Genomic DNA, 20122 nt, shown 5'->3' on the forward strand with positions numbered 1-20122 from the left:
AGTTTTGATTTTTTTTTTTAAACTGTACTCTACTGTGACACCACAATATAGAAATAGTTTTACTTTGGAACAAACTACAAATACATTTACACAGTTGTGACAACTTAACTGTCTACCTAGAGAATTTAAACACTTTGATGTGCAAGGTGATTACAAATCCTGTCCCAGGCGTTCGATTTCTTCAATGAGGAAGTCGATGTCTTGGTGAGTTGCTGCAGGGTTTGAGATGACCATGCGGAAGAAGTTGACCTTGTCTCCCAGGGGTTGGTAGCTGACCATCGTGGTCCCATACTCCATCATTCTGGCTTTAATCACTGGTGCCACCTGTAGAAGAGACTACATCAGTGCAATGTCTTTCTTTTCTAGGTTAGGAATCCCACAGCAAGCCTTGATTTTGTTTTTTAACTAAATGGTACCACAGTTTTCTCTTGAAGGAATTTCTTCAAATTTTCATGGGGTCAGAAAATGAAAAGAGCTCAAAACATCGAAAACCGGGAACTGCGATCGATAAGTAAGATAAGAAAAAATAAAAACATTAAAAACCTTAAATATGATAAGAGTAACACACAGCAGGCTAGCAGATGCTTGCCACCTTGGTTGTTTAGTTAGTGTTTGTTGGGAATGGGAAGAATCTGGTCTTGGCCCAGGGCTAAATGGTTTAGCAGAACTAGATGGGAGAGAGTTTCAAGACAGAAAATACGAAGTCATTATAAAGAAAACATTGTTCATAGAATTATTATGAGGGATGTGCCTTAGTATCAAGTGATGGTTAAAAGTAGTAGACCTCTGAGGGGCTGAGAGATGGTTCAGTGGGGTTAGTGCACTTGCTTGGAAACATGAGGACCTGTGTTGTCCTAGCTCCCATGTAATAAAACCAGGAGTGGTTGCGTGTGCCAATAACACTAACACTGTGGGGAGGAGACAGGCTGGCACTGGAGTTCACTGGCCAGCCCAGCTAAAACAGTGAGCCTCAGATTCAGCAAGAGACCATGTATCAAGAGAACAGGGCTGAGAGAAATAGGGGAAGACAGCCAGTGCCCTCCTTTGGCCTCCCCAGGAGGGTGCACCCCCACTGCCACACACACACACACACACACACACACACACACACACACACACACGCACAGTTATCGTACTTCTGATAACTTTCCTGTGATCCAAAACTTTCCTAGTTTCTTTGCAGTCTCTTTTTAAATTGCTTTCCCTGATGAGTATGTTTTTGGAGGGGGAGGGAAGCTTTTAATGCTATGAAGAATTATCTAGGGGTAAAAAGCTGAATCCACAAGACTTCATATATAGAAGAATATCTCAGACAAGATCACAGCTTCATGGATTCTCTTTGCTGTTTCAAACTGAGTTCATGGTCCCTAGCTTGGCATCAAGGTCTTTTGTCACCAGCTCCAAGGATTCATCTTCAACTGCTCACCAAAATGAATCTACAACTCTGATAAGAGCAACTTATTAAATATCCCTTGAACCATCTACATTTTTGCTGTTTCATGCCTTCATCAGACCTATGGTGGCATGCTCTCCCAGTCCACAGTCTACATCCTCTGTAGGACTCCACATCCTAAGCACTCTGCAGGATTTCTCCCACGTTGCTACATGTCCTGCAGACTCTTTCCTGCTTCTCCTTCTGAGTTGAAATGAGATGGGCCTTACCTGTTAAATCTAACAATATCCTGATAGTTTAATTGGCCTATCATCTTTCTTCTTCTGAGTTATAATGAAGTAACAATATCCTAATTTTTTAATTGGCCTTTCACTGATAAACAGATACATCGTCTCTTTCTTCCTCAGCTGTAAGCTGCTGGAAGTTACCTTTGCTCCCTAGCACAGCGCAGGGGAAGTGTAGCAGGCTTTCTGAATTCTGATATGGCAGTAGTATGGGAAGAACAGTTCTCTAAGACAAGATATACATTCCAGTTGCATCTTCTCAGATTCGTGATCTGCCTACGTGCATTTGCCACTGGAGTTTGTAAATATAGCATCTGACCTTTGGTGTTCATAACAAAGACGCAGCCAGAAATGAGAAGCCAGACTTGTTTTTAACTTAGATAGGATGAGCATGTTCAGAAATTCAGTTCAAAATGGGGACCATCCCTTAAATGACAGCAGGCCTCTTCATAATTAAAATAAACAGTTGTTTCTTCCTAAGGGGGCTAGTATTCATGAAATAGCATACAGTTATCATGGAAATGCCCTTTCACTATTTGTTATAAAGATTTTGTGTATAAACCCATTTGTTGATGTTTTGGAAATCATCAATTAGTGAGAGGGGAACTATAAAAGCTAATAAAAGAGATGCAAGTAATGATGGAGAATGGCTGGGCCATAAGATGCACACCTTTAATCCCAGCATTTGTGAGGCAGGGGTCTCTGTGCCCTCTATTCCAGCCAGGGCTACATAGTGAGCCATTGTCCCCAAAACAACAGCAAACAACAACACAACAAAAAGAATAATTAGAAGAGAGGCTAGAGTGTAGCTCAGAGGTGGAACAGCTGACAGGTATGCATGAAGTCCTGAGTTCCATCCCTAGAATAGCTACAACAACAACAAAAAAAAAGATGATGGTGATGAAGATGAAACAGAGGAACCAGAAGTAGGAGCAGCCTGTCTGGGCAGCGGGAAATGCACATACCGGATCCTCATCCTGACATCCTCACTATGGGGTGAATGCTTGGATTAGTAATAGCCATTTCTGTTATCCAGATATTTGTTCCTTACCAGTGAAGCCTGGGAAAGCCTCAGGGGCCACCATTAACATAAGGGGGTGTTCCCTTCCCTTATGCATGATGGTATGTGAAAAGCACTTACTGTAGACTGGACATTGTGTCCCCTTAAAGGTCTATATTGTCATCCTAATTCCAAATTAGGAGGTAGGGCTCTCAGGAGACTCTGCCTCATTAGTTTGTGCCTTTTTATGAGACCCCAGAGAGGTGTTTGTCTTTGACTCTTTTTTTCTTTCTTCCTTCCTTTCTTTCTGTGAAAGGAGGGTGCAGTGAAAACAGAATACTAACGGATTAGAAAGTGGGATCTCAGCAGATATAGGATCCTCTGACTTCTTGCTCTGAGGTTTCCCAGTCACCAGAACTGTGGGAAATCAATTCCTGTTGTCTATAAGCCACCTAACCAGTTCATTATATTGCAAACCCCCACACCTCAATACTTTAGCTCAGCAATTGACCTTGGGGTAGGTTCTTTCCTTGTCTTGTCCAGAATTTAACTTTGCTCTCTCTCTCCAACATGCAGATGCACACATGGGAATATGTACACACAGGTACATTTGCAGACATGTGTGAACATGTACCCTTATATACAAAACACACTGACAAATTAAAAAAGAGAGAATCTACCACATCTGAGTTTCACTATGCTGATGAATGTGATGATGGATTGCTAAAGGGCAGATGTTAATGTCTAAAAACTTTCCTGAGGATTTTTCATCTACAAGAATCATTCTTCCCTTAATGTAGAGGGAATGAATTGTTCTAGTAGGTCAGTAAGATAAGGTGAGATTCTTAGCAATGGGAAATACATGTCTGCCTAACCTAGCTGTGCCTCCAGCCTCCTCTAGTCACAGAAAAAAAAATGCCTAGAGCAGCTAGCCTTCTGAAGTTCAGGTATATACAGTCAACCTAGTTTTCTATTTCTACAAGACCGTGATGTCAAATAACAAAAAATATACTATACCCATGTGTAGATGTTGGGGGCAGGTAGAGATTAAAGGTAAAATATATATACATATATATTTCCTGACCAAAGAAGACCTTGAAGCAACTTAGGCTCTGGAGTCAGACTTACTGTGAAATTTGGGGACAATTACATTTTCTCCCTGTCAATCAGTACTTGGCCACATCAACTCAACATGAGTCTCTAAGTGACCAACATGATAAATGTTGAGCCTGGGGCACAGTGCACACTGTAAATGGTAGCTGTTAATATTATTGTTCCTTCCCCTGGGTAGCCTTGACCTTGGTATCTCAAGGGGGTCTTCCACAGCCTTTTTCTTTTTCTTTTCTTTTCTTTTTTTCTTTCTTTTTTTTTTTTTCTGTTTCTGATACTTAAAGTGTTTTTGTACTTGTAACTGAGTATCTGTTTCCTTTCAAAAACCAGGAAACTTTGAGGACAGTTCTTGGTGCTTTCTGAATGTCAGTGGAGATTATCACCCAACCAATTTTAAGACATCATAAACTCTTTTTCTCTAGAAACAAGCAAACAGAATTGTGAAAAGTCAGGAAATACAGATTTTGTGCATCCTGGCTCTGTGGGAGCCACAGAGGGTATCCATTATCCATCTAGGTACCAGCTGGTATTCCCCATAAAGATGTTTCTCGTCAAAAAGAAGACACATAGACCAAAGGAACTCACAGCACTTACCTTTGAGAGGCGGCTCATTCTCTCTTCATTGTCTTCCAGAACTCGCAAACTGGGAGGTACAAACCAGAAGCACACATTTGTGTGCTGAGGCTACAAGGAAGAAAGTAGGATTCAGACATGGTCCAAAATTCCAAGGATGATTTGGATGTGTTTATTCTTTAGGTTCAGAAGATAATTGCTGTACTTAAATGAATAATTGCCTTTGGAGTGTCTCACTTTCACATTCTATACAATTACTTGTGAGTCTGATCTTTATTCCAGCTCAAAGGGGCCATCCCACCATCTATTGCTTCCCCTTGTAATGGTCCCACTTAGCTAGACAGCATGTTTCTGACATCAGAAAACACCAGGGGTGAAGAGTGGAATTCAAGACGCTGGGATTCAACAATGGCAAGTGTTGAAATATGAGTATATACCTTCCCATCAAACACCATTTCATAGCCTTCTCGGTTTTTGATGATATTGTATAAATACTCTGCCAGCTCCAAACACTTATCAATATGTGCTTCAAAGCCAGTAGTCCCCTGTGAAAGAGAAGAAGGAAAAGCATTAGGCAGACCCGGCATGTGGGTAGCTATCAGCTGGAAATAGGGGAATGACATGAGTCCCCGGGAGACTGGGGGTCATCCTGCCCTTTCCAGCTCTGCCAGGCTGAGATGAGACTGTTCTGGAGGCTTCTCTGCTGAAGGCTCCCTTTTAATCCCCCCCCAGGTGCATTTGTTCCTTTTCATTACTAGGGCCCACAGCTGACTCCTTTTGTTCCCAGGGCTTAATTCCCCAGGCAATTATTTTGATTACTCAAGGGGAAAATTTGCCTGTGCAGCTCATAGATGCAATCATGGAAGTCATTAATAACAGAAGAGCTGGGCTAGTCTTTTCCTGTAGGCAAGAAGCCTTGTCAGAGACCCCCCCCCACATGCCTGCTTGGCCCCCACTGGTGTTGTAAATTATCCATCCCCAAACTCCCTAAATGACTCAGTAAGAACAAACAGACATTGAATGTCAGTTGATCAAACAAATGAGTCTTGGGAAGCCTGTCATTCTGCCTAGCTTTTTGGTGTTGTCCTTTGCGATGATGCGTGACTCATATGTCAGCTGGGTGAATATGCTATTGAAGTCCTCTACTTCTCAGCTCTAGAAACCTCGGGTCTGGACTTATGAAACACCTTGGGCTGGAGCTATTTAACCAATGCCTAGGCACACTAAGCAACTGATTTCTAAAATGATTTTCCTCCTTTAGAACCTGTATTTGGCAAGTGCAAATGCAAATGTCAGAAAAGAAATTAATGCTGTTGGTACTGGCATACTACCTAACCCAACATGGGAACCAGAAGAAGCAACTCTAACTATAAATGGAGAGAAGATGGGTATGTTTTCCCCTTTTATTCAGGGCCTTATCATCCCTCAAAGGGAAGACCCAACACAGCCCGTGTAAAGCATGTTTCAGGTCTTAATTCCTGAGGCAAAGGAAAGAAATACCAGGTGTGGATCAAGCAGCAAGAATAGGTCAACCCCTGACAGGAAGGTGATGAAGCCAGCTTTTCCCAGCCTTGAAATAAAAGACCCCAGAGAGCGGTGAAAAAGGCAAGGTCACCAGCTGCATTACTTAAGAGCTTTCTTTTTTGTTGTTATGAAAAGCTTCAAATGTCTGGATATCCAAAGGGAAAAGTTCCATTTGGCTTTCATTTTTTCCCCCCAAGATGAAATGGTAAGAGTTATCAAAGTAATAAGTGCAGTCCCTCAACCTAGACCAGAAGTGAAGGTAATTATCCCATCTGAAGCTCCCTAGCCATGCCTGTCACAGCGGTCAACCTTTCCCTGAAAGAACAACTGTAGCAAATTTACATGGCTGTGAGACAAGATCCTACTCAGAAGACAGGCTGATCTCAATCAAGCTCACACCAATCCTCTTGCCTTAGTTTACGGAGAACATGGTGTTTTTTCTTACATGTAAATTGAGAGTCCAGTTAAAATTAAACTAAGTGGGTCACAAAGCAAAGTCCAGAAGCCCCCTAAAAGATATGAAGGTGGGTTTTTGGGGGGTGGGAGGGATAAGAAAGGGTGGAGGGACACATGTGACTAGAATGCATTATATACATGCATGAAACCATCAAGGAATAAATTAATAAAAAATAATCTCTGACCTTTGCAGCCTCCTTACAGTTAACATCTGCCTCCAGAAGGCTGAGAAGAGGCCCAGCCTATATTGTACCAACAGCTACAGAAAGTACTTCACTGGGTAGAAGAAGGATCACCTCTAGGTAAATTTTGAGGCACACAGAACCCTACACAAAGGACTGGGAACTTTTAGAGTTTAAATAGTGTTTTCACATTGGGAATTATCCCTGGAAGTGACCAACATAAGGGATCATGGTAGCATTTTTCATTCCTGTTTTCCTTCTATAAACACATTAATCTACCCTGGTGATTGGTCATCAAGATGGAGAGGAGGGCACAAAATAAACCAAATAACAATGAGGATGATAGCAGTAAGAGGTGCCTCTCAAAAATTAGGCTGCTCTGCCAAATGCATCAAAATGGGTTTTTTTGAGTTAAGAGCTTTAGAAACAACTGGCCTTGAGAGGAGACAAAGGAGGGGGTCTCATTGTACTCTTGCCCATGGAGAATGTGGGTATGCAGATAGAGATCAAAGAGAATTCCCTGAGTAATTTTCCATCTAGCAATCACTTTTTACAACCTTTGTCATATAGGCTTTCTTTTCTTTAGTTGCCATTCAGCGGGTGTGTGCTCACCTTTGCTCTCCACATGAGCCATAGTTTAAAGACATCAACATGGCGTCCACACTGCAAGGCCTTGTCTCCAGTGTCATAGGACAGGTCATAGTGCTTATCTTGCTGAAAGAGGTAGGAAGCATGCATCTGGTTGCAGCTCTGCATCAGTCCCTGCAAAAGCAAAGAGGACATTCAGGGCACTCTCCTCACTCTGCATTAGCATTGCATTGTGGTAGCAATTGTTAAGGAAGAAGAGAAGCCATAGACCCAAATGTTTTTATATCTCATGGAAGAAGAAAACAGTAAGAGTTAAATAGAAATACTACTGGACAAGACTGTCCAGGCAAACATCATAGGCTGATTCGGGGGCGGGGGGGGGGGAGATGAATGCTCAGGGTAGGATGCTACCAGAGGTTAACAGGGTCACATTTACATTTTTGTTTTCTTCTTCTTAGGAAATAACATTTACAAAAATACATAGATACATAAGCTTCACATGATGTTCATTTTCTAGGAGTTCATCTTAATCTAGTTTTGTTATAATTAAAATATTTCAGAAACCCAACACTTGGAAGGATTGCTGCAAGTTTGAAGTCACCTCGGTCTCCTTAGTGAGTTCTAGGTCAGTCAGGGTTGTATACCAAGACCACCCTTTTAAAAAGAAGGAGGAGAAAGAGAAAAAGGAAAGGGGAAGAGGCTTCAGAGGCTTCTATTTCTTTGATTTTTAAGATTTACATGTGTGGATACTTTGCCTGCATTTATGTCTACCATGTGTCTGTAGTGCCCCAAGGGGACAGAAAAGGGTGTTATAATCCTTGGAACTGTAGGTACAAATGATTGGCAGCTGCCAGTTGGGTGCTGGGACTCAAACCTCTGAAAGATTAGCCGGAGCTCATAACTTTTGAGTCATCTCTCCAGTCCCAACTTTCTGGTTCTTAAAATACCATTATTGTGGTTCTTCTAGAACTTTCACTCCTCTGTAATTACTAGAGCTTGAGCTATTAGGTAGCTCGTTGCTCTTATTTTTTATAAACTGGCATGTGAAAAAAATTCAAAGACACTGCAATTATGAGTTGAACCTAAAGAAGCAGACTTTCCCATCTCCTGTTCCTCTCCTGAGAGTAGGGCTTGGAGACTGCATTTTCAAACATTCAGTTGCTTATGGCAAAGTAGATTTTCCTGCAGTGACCATGAATTTACCCAAGCACCATACCCCTAATATAGAAATAGGCAGTGAAGTGATTGTTCTGAAGAACAGTGAATGACTCATGCTTCTGGCTACAATAGCACTGCCTGCCAGTCTCCTCCTGGAAACCCTACCACAGTTCAATTTATCACAGCCACTGGAGGTTCCTGACTCTCCTGTCGGCTGCTGTGCAATTGTGATTTTATAAAAGCTTTGGCATTTGCTTTCCTTTCTCTTATGACTCATGACAAGAGAAGAAAAGACCAAAATGTGATCACGAGCTGAAGTAGAAGTGAGAACCTTTTAAAAAGTTATTTAAACTAAAAGGCAGAGCAATGCAGACAGGATGCTTGATAGACAATATAATTGATCCACCTCTAGCTTGGGCTTCATATTACATGAACTCTGTAGTTCTCTTTGGAAGTGAGACAAAAAATAAATATGTGTGAGCATGAAAGCAGGATGAACATATTCAACTTGAAAAAGAAAATCCCCTTACAGATTAATAAGAAGTAGAATTATAGGCAGTGCCTCTATTTTGATTCATGACCACAAAAACCTTTGTACCAGTTTTTTTCCTGGCATTGAAAATTTACAAATAGGTGTCACCCGTACTAAACAAAAGAGTTTCAGAGAGTGTGATGGTGGGTGGATTGGACCAACTCCTACTGAAATGTAAAGATTAGTTTGTAGTCCATGATTTTCATGACTGGCCCTGGACAGACCAGGTTCACCATGTCCTCAGAAAGCAAACAGTGATCTAGGTTTTTATACACAAGACTTTTGTGAGTTAATGTCCAGGTTCTGACCAAGGAAACAGTCATAGACCACAGTGTTCCAAACTAATCCAAATACATGAGTTCATGCTACACAAAATGGAAGTCTCAGATTTCAATAGACTTAGGAAACTATATATTTGTGTCTTCTGTCTAGATCTTATAATGTATAACAGAATATTAAAGGCTTCAACAAACACTTGGGATGGTAGGATTTGTTTTAAACTCTTATCAATACATCTCAACCTTTTTAAAACTGAAGTTTTTTGTTTTTCCCACCACAGAACTTTCATTGCAATCTTGTGTGATGTTATTACTCATTGTATTCCAAAAGTGGTAGTGGGGTGTGTGTGTGTGTGTGTGTGTGTGTGTGTGTGTGTGTGTGTGTAGGGGGGGTGGGTAGGACATCATAAGCTCTTGGATTTGAGAGGATCTTCGAATTAAACTAATCTATTTTTTTCTTTGATTTATTTTTATTTTTAATTCTGTGTCTCAATGCGTGTGCTGATTAGTTTTTTGTCAAAAGTTATCTGAGAAGAAGAAATCTCAATTGAGAAGATGACTCCCTTATTGATGTGGGAGGGCCAGCCCTCTGTGGGAGGTGCTACCCCGGGTAGGTAGTCTGAAGTTGTATTTTTTATACAGAGAGTCCTATAGAGCAACTCTCACAGTGTGTGGGGCCTCCCACATCGGTCATTAATAGTAGACGTTCATGTAGTGTCCCTGGCTATTGGACGTCTCACTTGGTGGGGTCCCATATACAGTCTGGGACCAAGCAAGTGGAAACGCTGCAGGTGTGGCCTAACCACTAGAGAGTGGAGATACCAACTTTTGGATGCTGAATTTACTCTTCTCAATCGTGGTCTTTTTGAATGGCATTTGGATTTGCTTTTATCGACCATGTATAGTACACACTGAAGTTCCATTTTCTTTACACGTCTTAACAATAAGTGAGATGAGCCTGTCTGCTCAAGCTCAAGTGTAGCCTGCTCTGTTTCAGCCTTCCCTTGATGTGGCCTTTCCTTGCTATGCCCCATTCTGCCCTGTTGGCTTACCCTGTGCTGTCGTGGGTCTTTTGGGTTTCAGCAGCTCACAGTTAACAGCTCTGAGTTTCTGAAGAGACTTTGGGGCAGTGTTGAAACTGCTGGATTACAGTGACTTTTGAACGACCTGCACTTTGCATTATGGGTAGCTGCAAGTGGAAGGAGGCCAGGGAGAGAGTGCTATGGTTTGAATGTGAGATGTCCCTTCATAGGCACGTTTGAACCTTGGTTCCCTCGATGGTAGTGCTGCTTTGGAAGAGTGTGCAAACTTAGGAAGAAATGACTCACTAGGGTAGGCCTTAAGGGTATAGCCTAGCTCCACATCCAGACTATTCACATTTGTGTTCTGCCGAGATTGGAGGTGGTGAGATATCCCAGCCACATGCCATACTGTGGCCTGCTGCTGTGCCTTCCTCATCGTGATCCACTGGATCATCTCACACTGTGAGCCAAAACAGACCCTCCTTGCGTTAACCCCCCCAACAGTATTTGGTCCCAGTGATGAGAAAGGAAAAGGATGAACACCATCCTCTTTCCAATGAGACTCTCAGTCCTAGTCTGTAAAACACAGGTTGTGCTCTGATTCTGTTACCTTCCAGCTTCCTCTCATATGAAGCATAGGAGCTTTGGTGTCTCAGATTGTCATTGAGTAATTTGTGTATGAATGGGTCAGGTGCCAAGCACAAGGCTCTATCCTAGGTTGCATCAAATTGTCAGTGGGCAGATCTTTCCAGTACAGGCAGCTAGTCAGATCCAGTTTGGCCTGTTTTCATCTGACTTGCATTTCTCTTTTTTGGCTTGCTGTGACAGAATGCAAGCAATGTCTAACATCTGGCTGGGACATAAATAACAAAGGTTTATTTTATATTTTCAAGTAGTAGCTGAGGTGTACATGGGCTAGGGTAATGACGATAAAGTAACCAAGTGTTTCTTTGCAAACCAGTCCCAAGGGATGCTTTTACAACATTCCTCGAATTTTGTAGGGCAGTTTTTCTCCAATTTGTGTCCAGATTTTAATTTTATTTGATGAAGACTCAGAAAGCATGGTGCTTAAATTTATAGTTGTTAAGAGGGATCAACAAAGATCAACAAAATAAGAATGCCATTTGACCCAGAAATCCTTCTTAAAGGGATTAATAATCAGAAAAGTGATAAAGATACATGTTTTAGGATTTTGTTAAACAACTAAATATCGTGTGATAGAGAATTAAAATATAATTTAAAAAGTATTGAAATATCATGTTCATCCTAGAATGTTAAATATAGAATGTAGTATATGAGATATGTGGTAGCAATTTTATTTTGAATGTATAAAATGTATCTATATATAATATACACAGTCCTAGGAAATTGTGGGAGCATATATTTAAAGACAATAGTGATAATATCACTAAATAACAGAATTGTAGGTTAGTTTAAATTTATCTGTATTTTGTGAAATTTTGTTAAAGCAAGTAAAGTATTTAAAAATGGCTTTAGATGTGGTACTAAAATCTAGTATCATGATTTTAACAAGGCAAAATTTAATTGGAATGAACTGAAGTTCCTTAGTTTAGTTCTTGTTTTCATTTGCTTGGTTTTGCTTGTTTCTGGGTATGGTCTGGCTCTGGAAACTAGGCAAGGCTTGATTGACAACAATCCTGCTTGGGCTTCCTTAGTGCTAGGATGACAAATGTGAACCCCACATTTGTCTTGTTGTTTAGTTCTTAACAACAAGATGAATGTAAGAGTGAAGACATATGACTCACCCTGGCACCACTAAGGGAGATGCAGAGCCAACAGAGAGACTCTATTTCAGACTTTGCACATATAAGTACTTTGAATGAAAGTGGTCATTGCTTATTCTCTTTGTGGTTCATAGTTACACAGATGGGTTAGATTTATATTCTGAATGTATTGGGGGAATGTAAGGAAAGGGATTTTCAGAAAACATGCAAATGAAGCCAAGGTATTAGTTCTGAAGGCTGAGAGTTAAGTCTTCCTTCCCCTCTGGGTTTCAGGTCCTTCCCCTCCAAACAAGGGCTCTGAAGACCTCTCTGTGGGAAACAATTAACACCTGGACCTGAGCAGGTCCTAAGCTGTATGGGAGCAGGTAGATTCCACCCCCTGGACTGGCCCCAAAGTCTGGCAAAGCATACCTCCTCTCTAACCAAGAGAGCTGAGCACTGCAAAGGGACACCCATCATCTTGTGTGGATTCCATGTCACAGAGTTGGCCCTAAAATAAGAAAATCACATTAGATTTTAGTATTCACATCAGATTACTGGGGGTCTGCGCCTGACACCAGAGCTTCCAGGTTGTACTTTTCTCATACTCCAGGATGACACTCTATCTACAGAGGTGCAGCCTTCCACTGTTGACAGATGGGGTTGGTGAATATGCTTCCATGTCCTTTCCTTTCTCTGTACCTTCAATAAAAGCGGACATTGCCTGTATGGTGTTCTCAGAGCCCTTGGGGTGCCTGGGATCACTGAATTCATGGTCCTGCCTTTAGCCACTGTTGACCAGAGCATTGTAAATGTAGAAGGGCCATCCTTGTGCCTCTATTGTCCCTGCTTCTGACTCTGCCACCATGGTCTGGATGAGGAAACTCCTTTCCTCCTTTCTTTGATGGTATTTGCCCTACTCAGTTCATAAACATACATCTCACATGTGTCCTTTCAGAGGGACTCTCCTCTCACCTGATACTTCTGTGGTGAGCGGGATGGCTCATACAAGAGAGCTGCTGCTATCGTTTCCTTTCTCTTCTTCCCTTCCTTTACTTTCTCTTTGAAACAGGGTCTCACTACATAGCCTAGGATGATTCAAAGTTGTTATCCTTATGTTTCAGCCTCCTGAGTACTGGGACTATGGATATGGCTGCCCATATTTACTGTACAGCAGAGTTTCCAATAAATTTTGTCTTCGTTCATATGAAACACTACAGTCTTTCAGTGACTATGATTCTAAGATGAACAGCTCAGTGACTTACACTGCATTAGGACCATGGTTCATATTTATTTAATAATTATCATTATTATTAGCTTAATCTGGGTAGTCTTAACTGACTCTGCCTCTCCCCTAGGCACGGGGATTATTTTACACTTTTGTTTATGGTCTTTCCCTGTAGCTCAAATTGCAAACTGCAGCATATGACCATGGATATCCCAGGGGGACCTCTGTGTTCAGCCTACATCCCTTCCCTTCCTTTACGAGTTTCCATAACACCAGATCCCTTCTTGTTCTCTGAGTATTCTACTCTACTCTTGGGAAAATCATGCCATTGCCTCTTTCTTGGCTTCGCTTTGTTTAATTTTATTTGCCCTTACATCCAGATACTTAAGTACCTCTTCAGCCATATTCAACTTCCTTTAACTTCTCACCTTTAACTCCCTCTGCAGTGCCCCAACCTATACATTCCAAGTGCCCAGAGAAAGCAACTGTTGCTGCCAAGAATTCCATAGCCATCAAGCAAGATGATGAGGTCATGATATGAATGTTGAATAAAGAAACCCACAAGAGGCAGGAAATAAGGCCGTGGAACAGCCCATAGCAACTGAGTCCACAATGCCCTAGCTTGATGTTCCCCTCACTCTTCAAGGTGTGAGGGCCTTGGGAAGTAATGATAAATAACAGGTATAATCTGGCCAATCAGAGGACTCTTACTGGGAATCTTACCTAAGCCAATGAACAATCCAGCTCAGCAGTCCATGGCATTTAGACAGCACCCCTGGGACTTTATGTGCCAGATAATCTGCCAAGTCCTGGACAGGTCTTCTGTATTTCTACCACTCTTCTATTCTACCTACACCCAGACTGGACTCTACTTTCTCCAAGGACATTTATGCATCTCTTCTCTCCAGGTGGAATACACCCTTCTTTCATTTTTGCCCCTCACTGGATGATGCTAAGTCCCCGTACTGATGCTTGGCATATGCTTCCTGGAATGACCTTCCTAGGAAGGACCATTTCTTCCTCCATCTCTCTTATCAGCAGGCTTGCCTTGGCTCTCAAGTGGGATCCAAGGCAATTGCTGACACTGCTTCTGTTTCATTGAAATCCTCAGCAAGTCCTTAAGTCCCCTGGAAGAGCAGATTGTTGCAGTGTTAGACATGCTCTGGAGTCTCTGGGCTCCTAGCAGCCCTTCTCAGCTACACTGGCTCTAGGAAAGGCAGTGCTAGCAAGAAAGAGAGACATCTGAAGGATTTGGTTTGTTCTCAAAGAGGATGCTGGATAGTGCTCTGCCATTATGCTGTGAAAATGTCACTCAGGAATGCCCTGAAACCACAGAGGGCAAGAATGGACCATGGATTTCTCTTTCCCCTTTAAAGCAGGTCCTAAACTTTGGCTTGTGATACTTAGAGAAGTTATTTCTCCAATGGAGTCACATTTCTTTCCTAAAATTAAGGCCCTCCACATTTCCACAGGTTCTGTGACCATATTCACCAAAGAGTATGCACGGTGTGCTAAGGATGCTGTAGGATGGTTACCATCTGCTACATGTGCTCAGAGCCTGACATGGCAGTGCCAGTGCCCCAATTTCTGAGTAGTCCATCCTTGGCTACTCCACTTGGTAAATTTAATCATAACTTGGTTTTGAGAATTGTAGCAGTAGGAACACGGAGGACTCTGTGTTCCAAGATGAACACTCTGAGCGTTTCTCTCAAATAACAGTCTTTAGTACAAAAATGTGTGGGTGTTTATTTTCCCCGGGCTCCAGCTAGGTAATTTAGTGAGCTTTTAAGTGGTGGTGGCAGGGTGCTCTGTAGTCCTCGGTACTTACCAAATGAGGTGGTATTAAAGGGAGTATAAAATATGCTTATACTTTGTCAGAAACAGTCACAGAAGGGAAGGTGCTCTGCACTTCTGGGTGGGCATGTAGGGTACCAGGGCTCTGGCCAAGCTCAGGTGGGAGCACACCTACTCTCATCTTCCCCTCCATGGACCATGTAGCCGGAACAAGGGCAGTGTTAGTGACTTAACCCTGCTGTGCCAAGGCCAGGGCTCCTGGCAGCAGAGTCAGGAACAGTCATCCCATGATGTAAGGCTTGGCTGCTCTGTGCCAACTCTTCCTTAGCCTTATTTCTGCTAATGCAAAAAAGGACACTCTTGGCTCTATCCCCAATCTCTTCCTCCCCCACTTCCACACTCATGGCTTCTGTCCATGTGAGCCTGAGTCGGCCTGGCCTCACACAGATACTCTCTGGTCTGTGCTCTCTGCGTACTGACAGATGCTCCCAAGCTCCTGAAGCCTCTTCCCTGGTCCTGACATAGAACTTGTGCCAAGATGTCCAGGGGCAGAGCCAGGGTGAAGCTTTTCCTGGGAAGCATCTGGCTGCTTGGCAGAGCATGGTAGGCAGTTGTCAGCCTCTGATGAATTAAAGCTTTCTCTGTGGTCTGGAGTGGCAGAACTCACAGCTGTAGCTGACCTGCTGACCTGGTTGACATGCTGTGTTGTGATGGGAAAACTGGTTGCCCTTTGCCTGTGGCTCAGAACCACAGCCTGAAGCCATATTTTGTATCCTGCACCCCCTCTGGACTTCAGTATGTTTTATGCTAATCAAATACTACTTCCTTTGTGCTTTGCAGCCTTTCTCAATGGTCTGCTGCACCGGCCCCAAATAAGAGCTACTTACTGCATCAATCAGAGCTATGTCAGAACAGGGTGACTGTGGGACAAAGCCAGGAGAATAAAATCACTAGCATGTCTTACTTTGTCTCAGTTGACTGTATCTAATGCCAAAATGTAACTTTCAGCATTACAAAGGACAAAGCGTTTGCCTGATTTGAGAAAACTATTTTTTTCTTTAAAGTAGTGGATGTTATTCTTATAGTAACGTGGAGGCTATAGATCTCTCTAGGAAAAATGTGGACAGGCTGCAGGTTTTAAAATCATGGCAGAGGATTCAAAGATTCCGGGAATGAACTCTAGAGATCATTTCTGAAAGCCACTTTCCTTCAGTTACTTGATGTGGGATTTGCTTTTGCTCCTCCCCCACCCCCATAGTTACACATAGGCAAGACACACAAGTACAGGCAGAGTGGGCCTACTGGCATTCCAAGACTTTCTTAGAAGTGGAGTGCCATTTGCTTCTGTGTAGCATTTCACATTCTACATTGCAGACTAGGAAATAGCACATACCTCTCCACCCCGCTCAACTTCCATTTGTGTTTCCGGGACATCAGCAACCCTCCACCCCAAGCTGCCTGAAATGACAAAACAGATAAGGAAGAGTGTGGTACCCTTTCACAGCCTAGATTTCTATCTGCTGTCTTCAGTATTAATGGGAATGTCATAATATGAAAATGACCTTCACAGTTTCATATAGCTTAGGGGAGTAGACCACCTTCTCTTAATGTGAGATCTTTAAACTTCAAGGTGGGAAGTCTCAGACTCTATCTTACATTTATATATCATACTTTTATAATTATGGAGTCAAATTAGAGACACATTTTCCCAGGGTGCATGAGCGGGAGAAAGATCACTTCCCCAGCCTCCTGTAGTTTTTATGTTGATCCTTTGGAAGGTCCATGCTCTCAGAATGAGAAAGCCTATGGCTGCCACAGTTGGAGTAGGTAATGTGGGCTGGGGAACCATGAGACAGGGTCCATGTTGAAAGCCAGAATGACCCAGATCAATGCTACTTGCAGATTTAGCTAACAGCAGCATAAGGAGTTTGCACCTGAATGTGTAACAACTTAGCACTTCCTTATAGAGAAAATATTGTAACAAAAAAGATCAGCTGAACTAAACATCCTGCTGAGTTGGTGATGGTTTGTGGTTGGTTATTTATCACAAATATTTTTATCTCACCGTGGACCATTAGCATGTACTTTGCAGATAGCAATTGATCTTCAAGCCACACCAAGTAACACACTCAATTTAAATCCCTTCAGTTCAGCCTGACAAAAAGGGGCACATTTTTTATTAGAAAATGCTGGTGTATTTTCTTTAAATGTTGGTGTCATTAAACTTTGTGTCAAAATATATCTAATACAGTTCAGCTTCTTAGTTTACTAAACATATTGGAAATTTGGTAGTTCATACTTCCTAGTAAGTTGTCAAGCCTGCTTTTTAACCACTAAATAATGATTATCTAACTTGAACTTGAATTTTATAATCCTGTGGGGATCTGCATATGTGTGACTGTGTGTTGGGGGGGGTGATTTTTAGCCAGGGACATTATGGATTGATAAATTGAGAACCAAGGTCAAGTACTGGACATGTCAATAATATTTTCACATTGGGAACCTTAACACATAATCAATGTCAGCCTATTTCTGACTAATATCACACACTGTGTAAGTTCTGTGCCTCTGAAATCTTTAAAATCTGAGATACCACCATTCTAAACATAGAGAGAGAGAGAGAGAGGATACAAATAGTATTTCATGAGTCTCATCTAAAAAGTGTGCAGAGGTATTTAATGGGGTCGCTGAGGGGTACTTACATCCACATGCATCCAAATCTTATACTTCTTGCAAATGTCAGCAACAGCCAAGAGGGGATCAAAAGCCCCATACACAGTGGTTCCAGCTGTGGCACTCACAAGGAAAGGAACAAATCCCTACAAAAACAAGAAAGCCCAGTTGTGTAAATAGCGCCTCTGGGCTATTTGCTCATTTAAATTTTTTGAGACAAGGCCCTGCTATTCCAAGTAGCCCAGTCTCACTTGGAACTCAGTATATAGACTGGTCCCAGTGTGTGACAATCCTCCCAGCCCAGTCTTGAGTGCTGGTGCTATAGGCACGACCACAGCACCAGGATCCGAGGCTTCTTTTTAATGAACTTTTTAACAACTTTTTAACAAGAGTCGTCAGCACTATCGATTGACCCAGCAATGACTTCTCCAAGATTCTGAAATCTTCACTTCACCACAGCTGACGACAGACAGCTGGGGTTAGCAGCACTGGCTTTGCTGCACTGGAGGTTTCCAGTGATGTCCCCAAACCATTACATGCTCCAGGTAGACTGAATGACCCTTCCTATTTTCTTTGCTCATTTTCTGCTCTTTCTTCTTCTTCACACCTAACTCCTTCCTTAGTGTGTCCATGCTCCTATGTGGACTAGTGCAAGTGATTTATTTGGGATCTTAGAGGGGAGCTCACATGGGGCTAAGCGTTCTTCAAGCCATGCATCACGAAACTTGATTTAAATAATAGGACATGACTACAAGAGGGTGTAAGAATGTCAGATACAATCAACTTGGTGCCATCACTCTAGGCTGTCCTGACCATCCTGTTGGTTCATAGACCTTGATGTTTCAGAGTTTGTCTTTAGGTGGCAGCAAAGATTTAATCTTATGGTTTATAGTACTCATCACCTTTCTAAAACATAAAAGCCGTGGAAGGGAAACAAGGCATATGAAAATAAATTATTACTGTTAAGTTCATAGTAATTATATCTACTGCTAAACCAGGCATCGTACCCTTTATCTACTAAAAGTTAAACAGAATTCTCAAAGCACTCTCTGACTTGTGAACTGTCCAAGGGCATATTATTTGATGGTATTGCTATTTTGTTTTATATTTTTTGAGCCATGATTCATGATTTCATATCTTCCAAAATGACCTCAGACTTCACATGTAGCTGAGGATGATTTTGGAGTCCTGACTCTTCTGCTTTGACCACACATACTTTATGGATGCTGGGGATCAACCCAGGACTTTTGGCAAGTTAAACAAGCCCTCTCCCAACTGAGTCATATCCCCAGCCTATCTTGTTATTGATAACAGAGTTCTAAATTTGTGCTTCAAAATCAGATGTGTGGTTTAGCAAGATCCTCTCAGAACTTCACATGACAGTCACTCACATGTTGCATGAGCATGCCAGTCCTTAGCTGTGAGAGGGTGGTTCATACATGTGCAGCATGTATGGGGGCTTTGGAAACCCATATCTGTATAGATTACCTACTCAGAAGCTTAAACTTTTATAAAACACACACATACATACATATGCATATACATCACATACCACATGTACACATACACATACATATACTTGGAGACCAATATAAGGATTTGTGGAAAATTTAATTTTCTTGTTAAAGCTTGGAGACTGGGGTTTGTATCCTTTACATGACGTTTTCTTGGCTACAAATCAAAATACATATTGCTATGGGGCAGAGATCCCTACAAAACCTACCTTCTGTTTGACTTCAAGGATTCTTCTTTCGAGATCAGATGGGATCATTTTCCCTCTGTAAGGAAAAAGGAATATATGTGGGTTTGTCTGGAATAGTTTTCTTTGCTGTCTTTACAGTGTCAGGATCCTCAAGATGGTAGACTCCAACTAATATCATTAACTGGTGCTCAGTTAAGACAGCTCTTTGTCTATCTCTGGGGACAGGCACAAATGCATTTATCTTCCAGTATGACATATAACTATTTGTTACTGTGTTTGAGAGACACCTGACCATACCATGTCCTTGGTAAAATGGTCGCACTGCTTCTCTCCTTTGCCCACAGAGCTGCTAAAATGCATCCTTTTGCTTAATTTGAAACAGGTCTAGTTGGGAACAAGACATCTGGCAATGAAAGAGAAGTTCAGGAAAACAATCATGCCCAATCTTCACTTTAAAAAAAAATTTCACTCCAAATGGGTGGATCTACTTTTTTTTTCTTTTTTATGTTGATGGAACACCAAGAAGAGAGAATCCATTCTGAGACATTTGTATGAAAATGTGATTCCCAAATCACCTATATAGTCTTAAAGCCTGAAAGCATAAAGCAAGCCCAAACCCAAGGACTCATTTCAAATACTCGGATAGAAAGGCACATGAGGAAGAAACATCATGTTGTTCCCCAATGGATCTCTTTCCCAAAGGACAGAGCTACCTCTGTGTTTACTGTGATAATCAGTTAAATAGGAAGGCGCCGGATGAGGACACATCATTGCATTCTGACACTGTTTCTTTCCTGTAATAAAATTCAACATTATGATAATCATGAGAAATTATCTCTAGAACAAGTTATATGATGCCAAGTATTCCTGGAAAATGGTAGTATTTATAGTTAGTTATTAG

General features: G+C 41.8%; 1 protein-coding gene across 1 annotated transcript; it reads right to left on the bottom strand.

Annotated features, from left to right (window-relative positions):
- Positions 1 to 46: 46 nt before the first annotated feature.
- On the bottom strand, positions 47 to 19349 carry LOC127214106 (glutamate decarboxylase 2-like). The gene is made up of 8 exons (XM_051174438.1): positions 19243 to 19349; positions 17549 to 17665; positions 16240 to 16304; positions 12257 to 12335; positions 7135 to 7284; positions 4798 to 4905; positions 4382 to 4471; positions 47 to 324 (listed from the first exon to the last, which is right to left on the bottom strand). Exons 1-8 carry the CDS (start codon positions 19288 to 19290, stop codon positions 151 to 153), a joined length of 831 nt encoding a protein of 276 aa, XP_051030395.1. The 5' UTR covers positions 19291 to 19349; the 3' UTR covers positions 47 to 150.
- Between the last annotated feature and the right edge of the window lie 773 nt (positions 19350 to 20122).

The sequence above is a fragment of the Phodopus roborovskii genome, unplaced genomic scaffold, assembly GCF_943737965.1.
Source record: "Phodopus roborovskii unplaced genomic scaffold, PHOROB, whole genome shotgun sequence".
NCBI classification, from domain to species: Eukaryota; Metazoa; Chordata; class Mammalia; order Rodentia; family Cricetidae; genus Phodopus; species Phodopus roborovskii.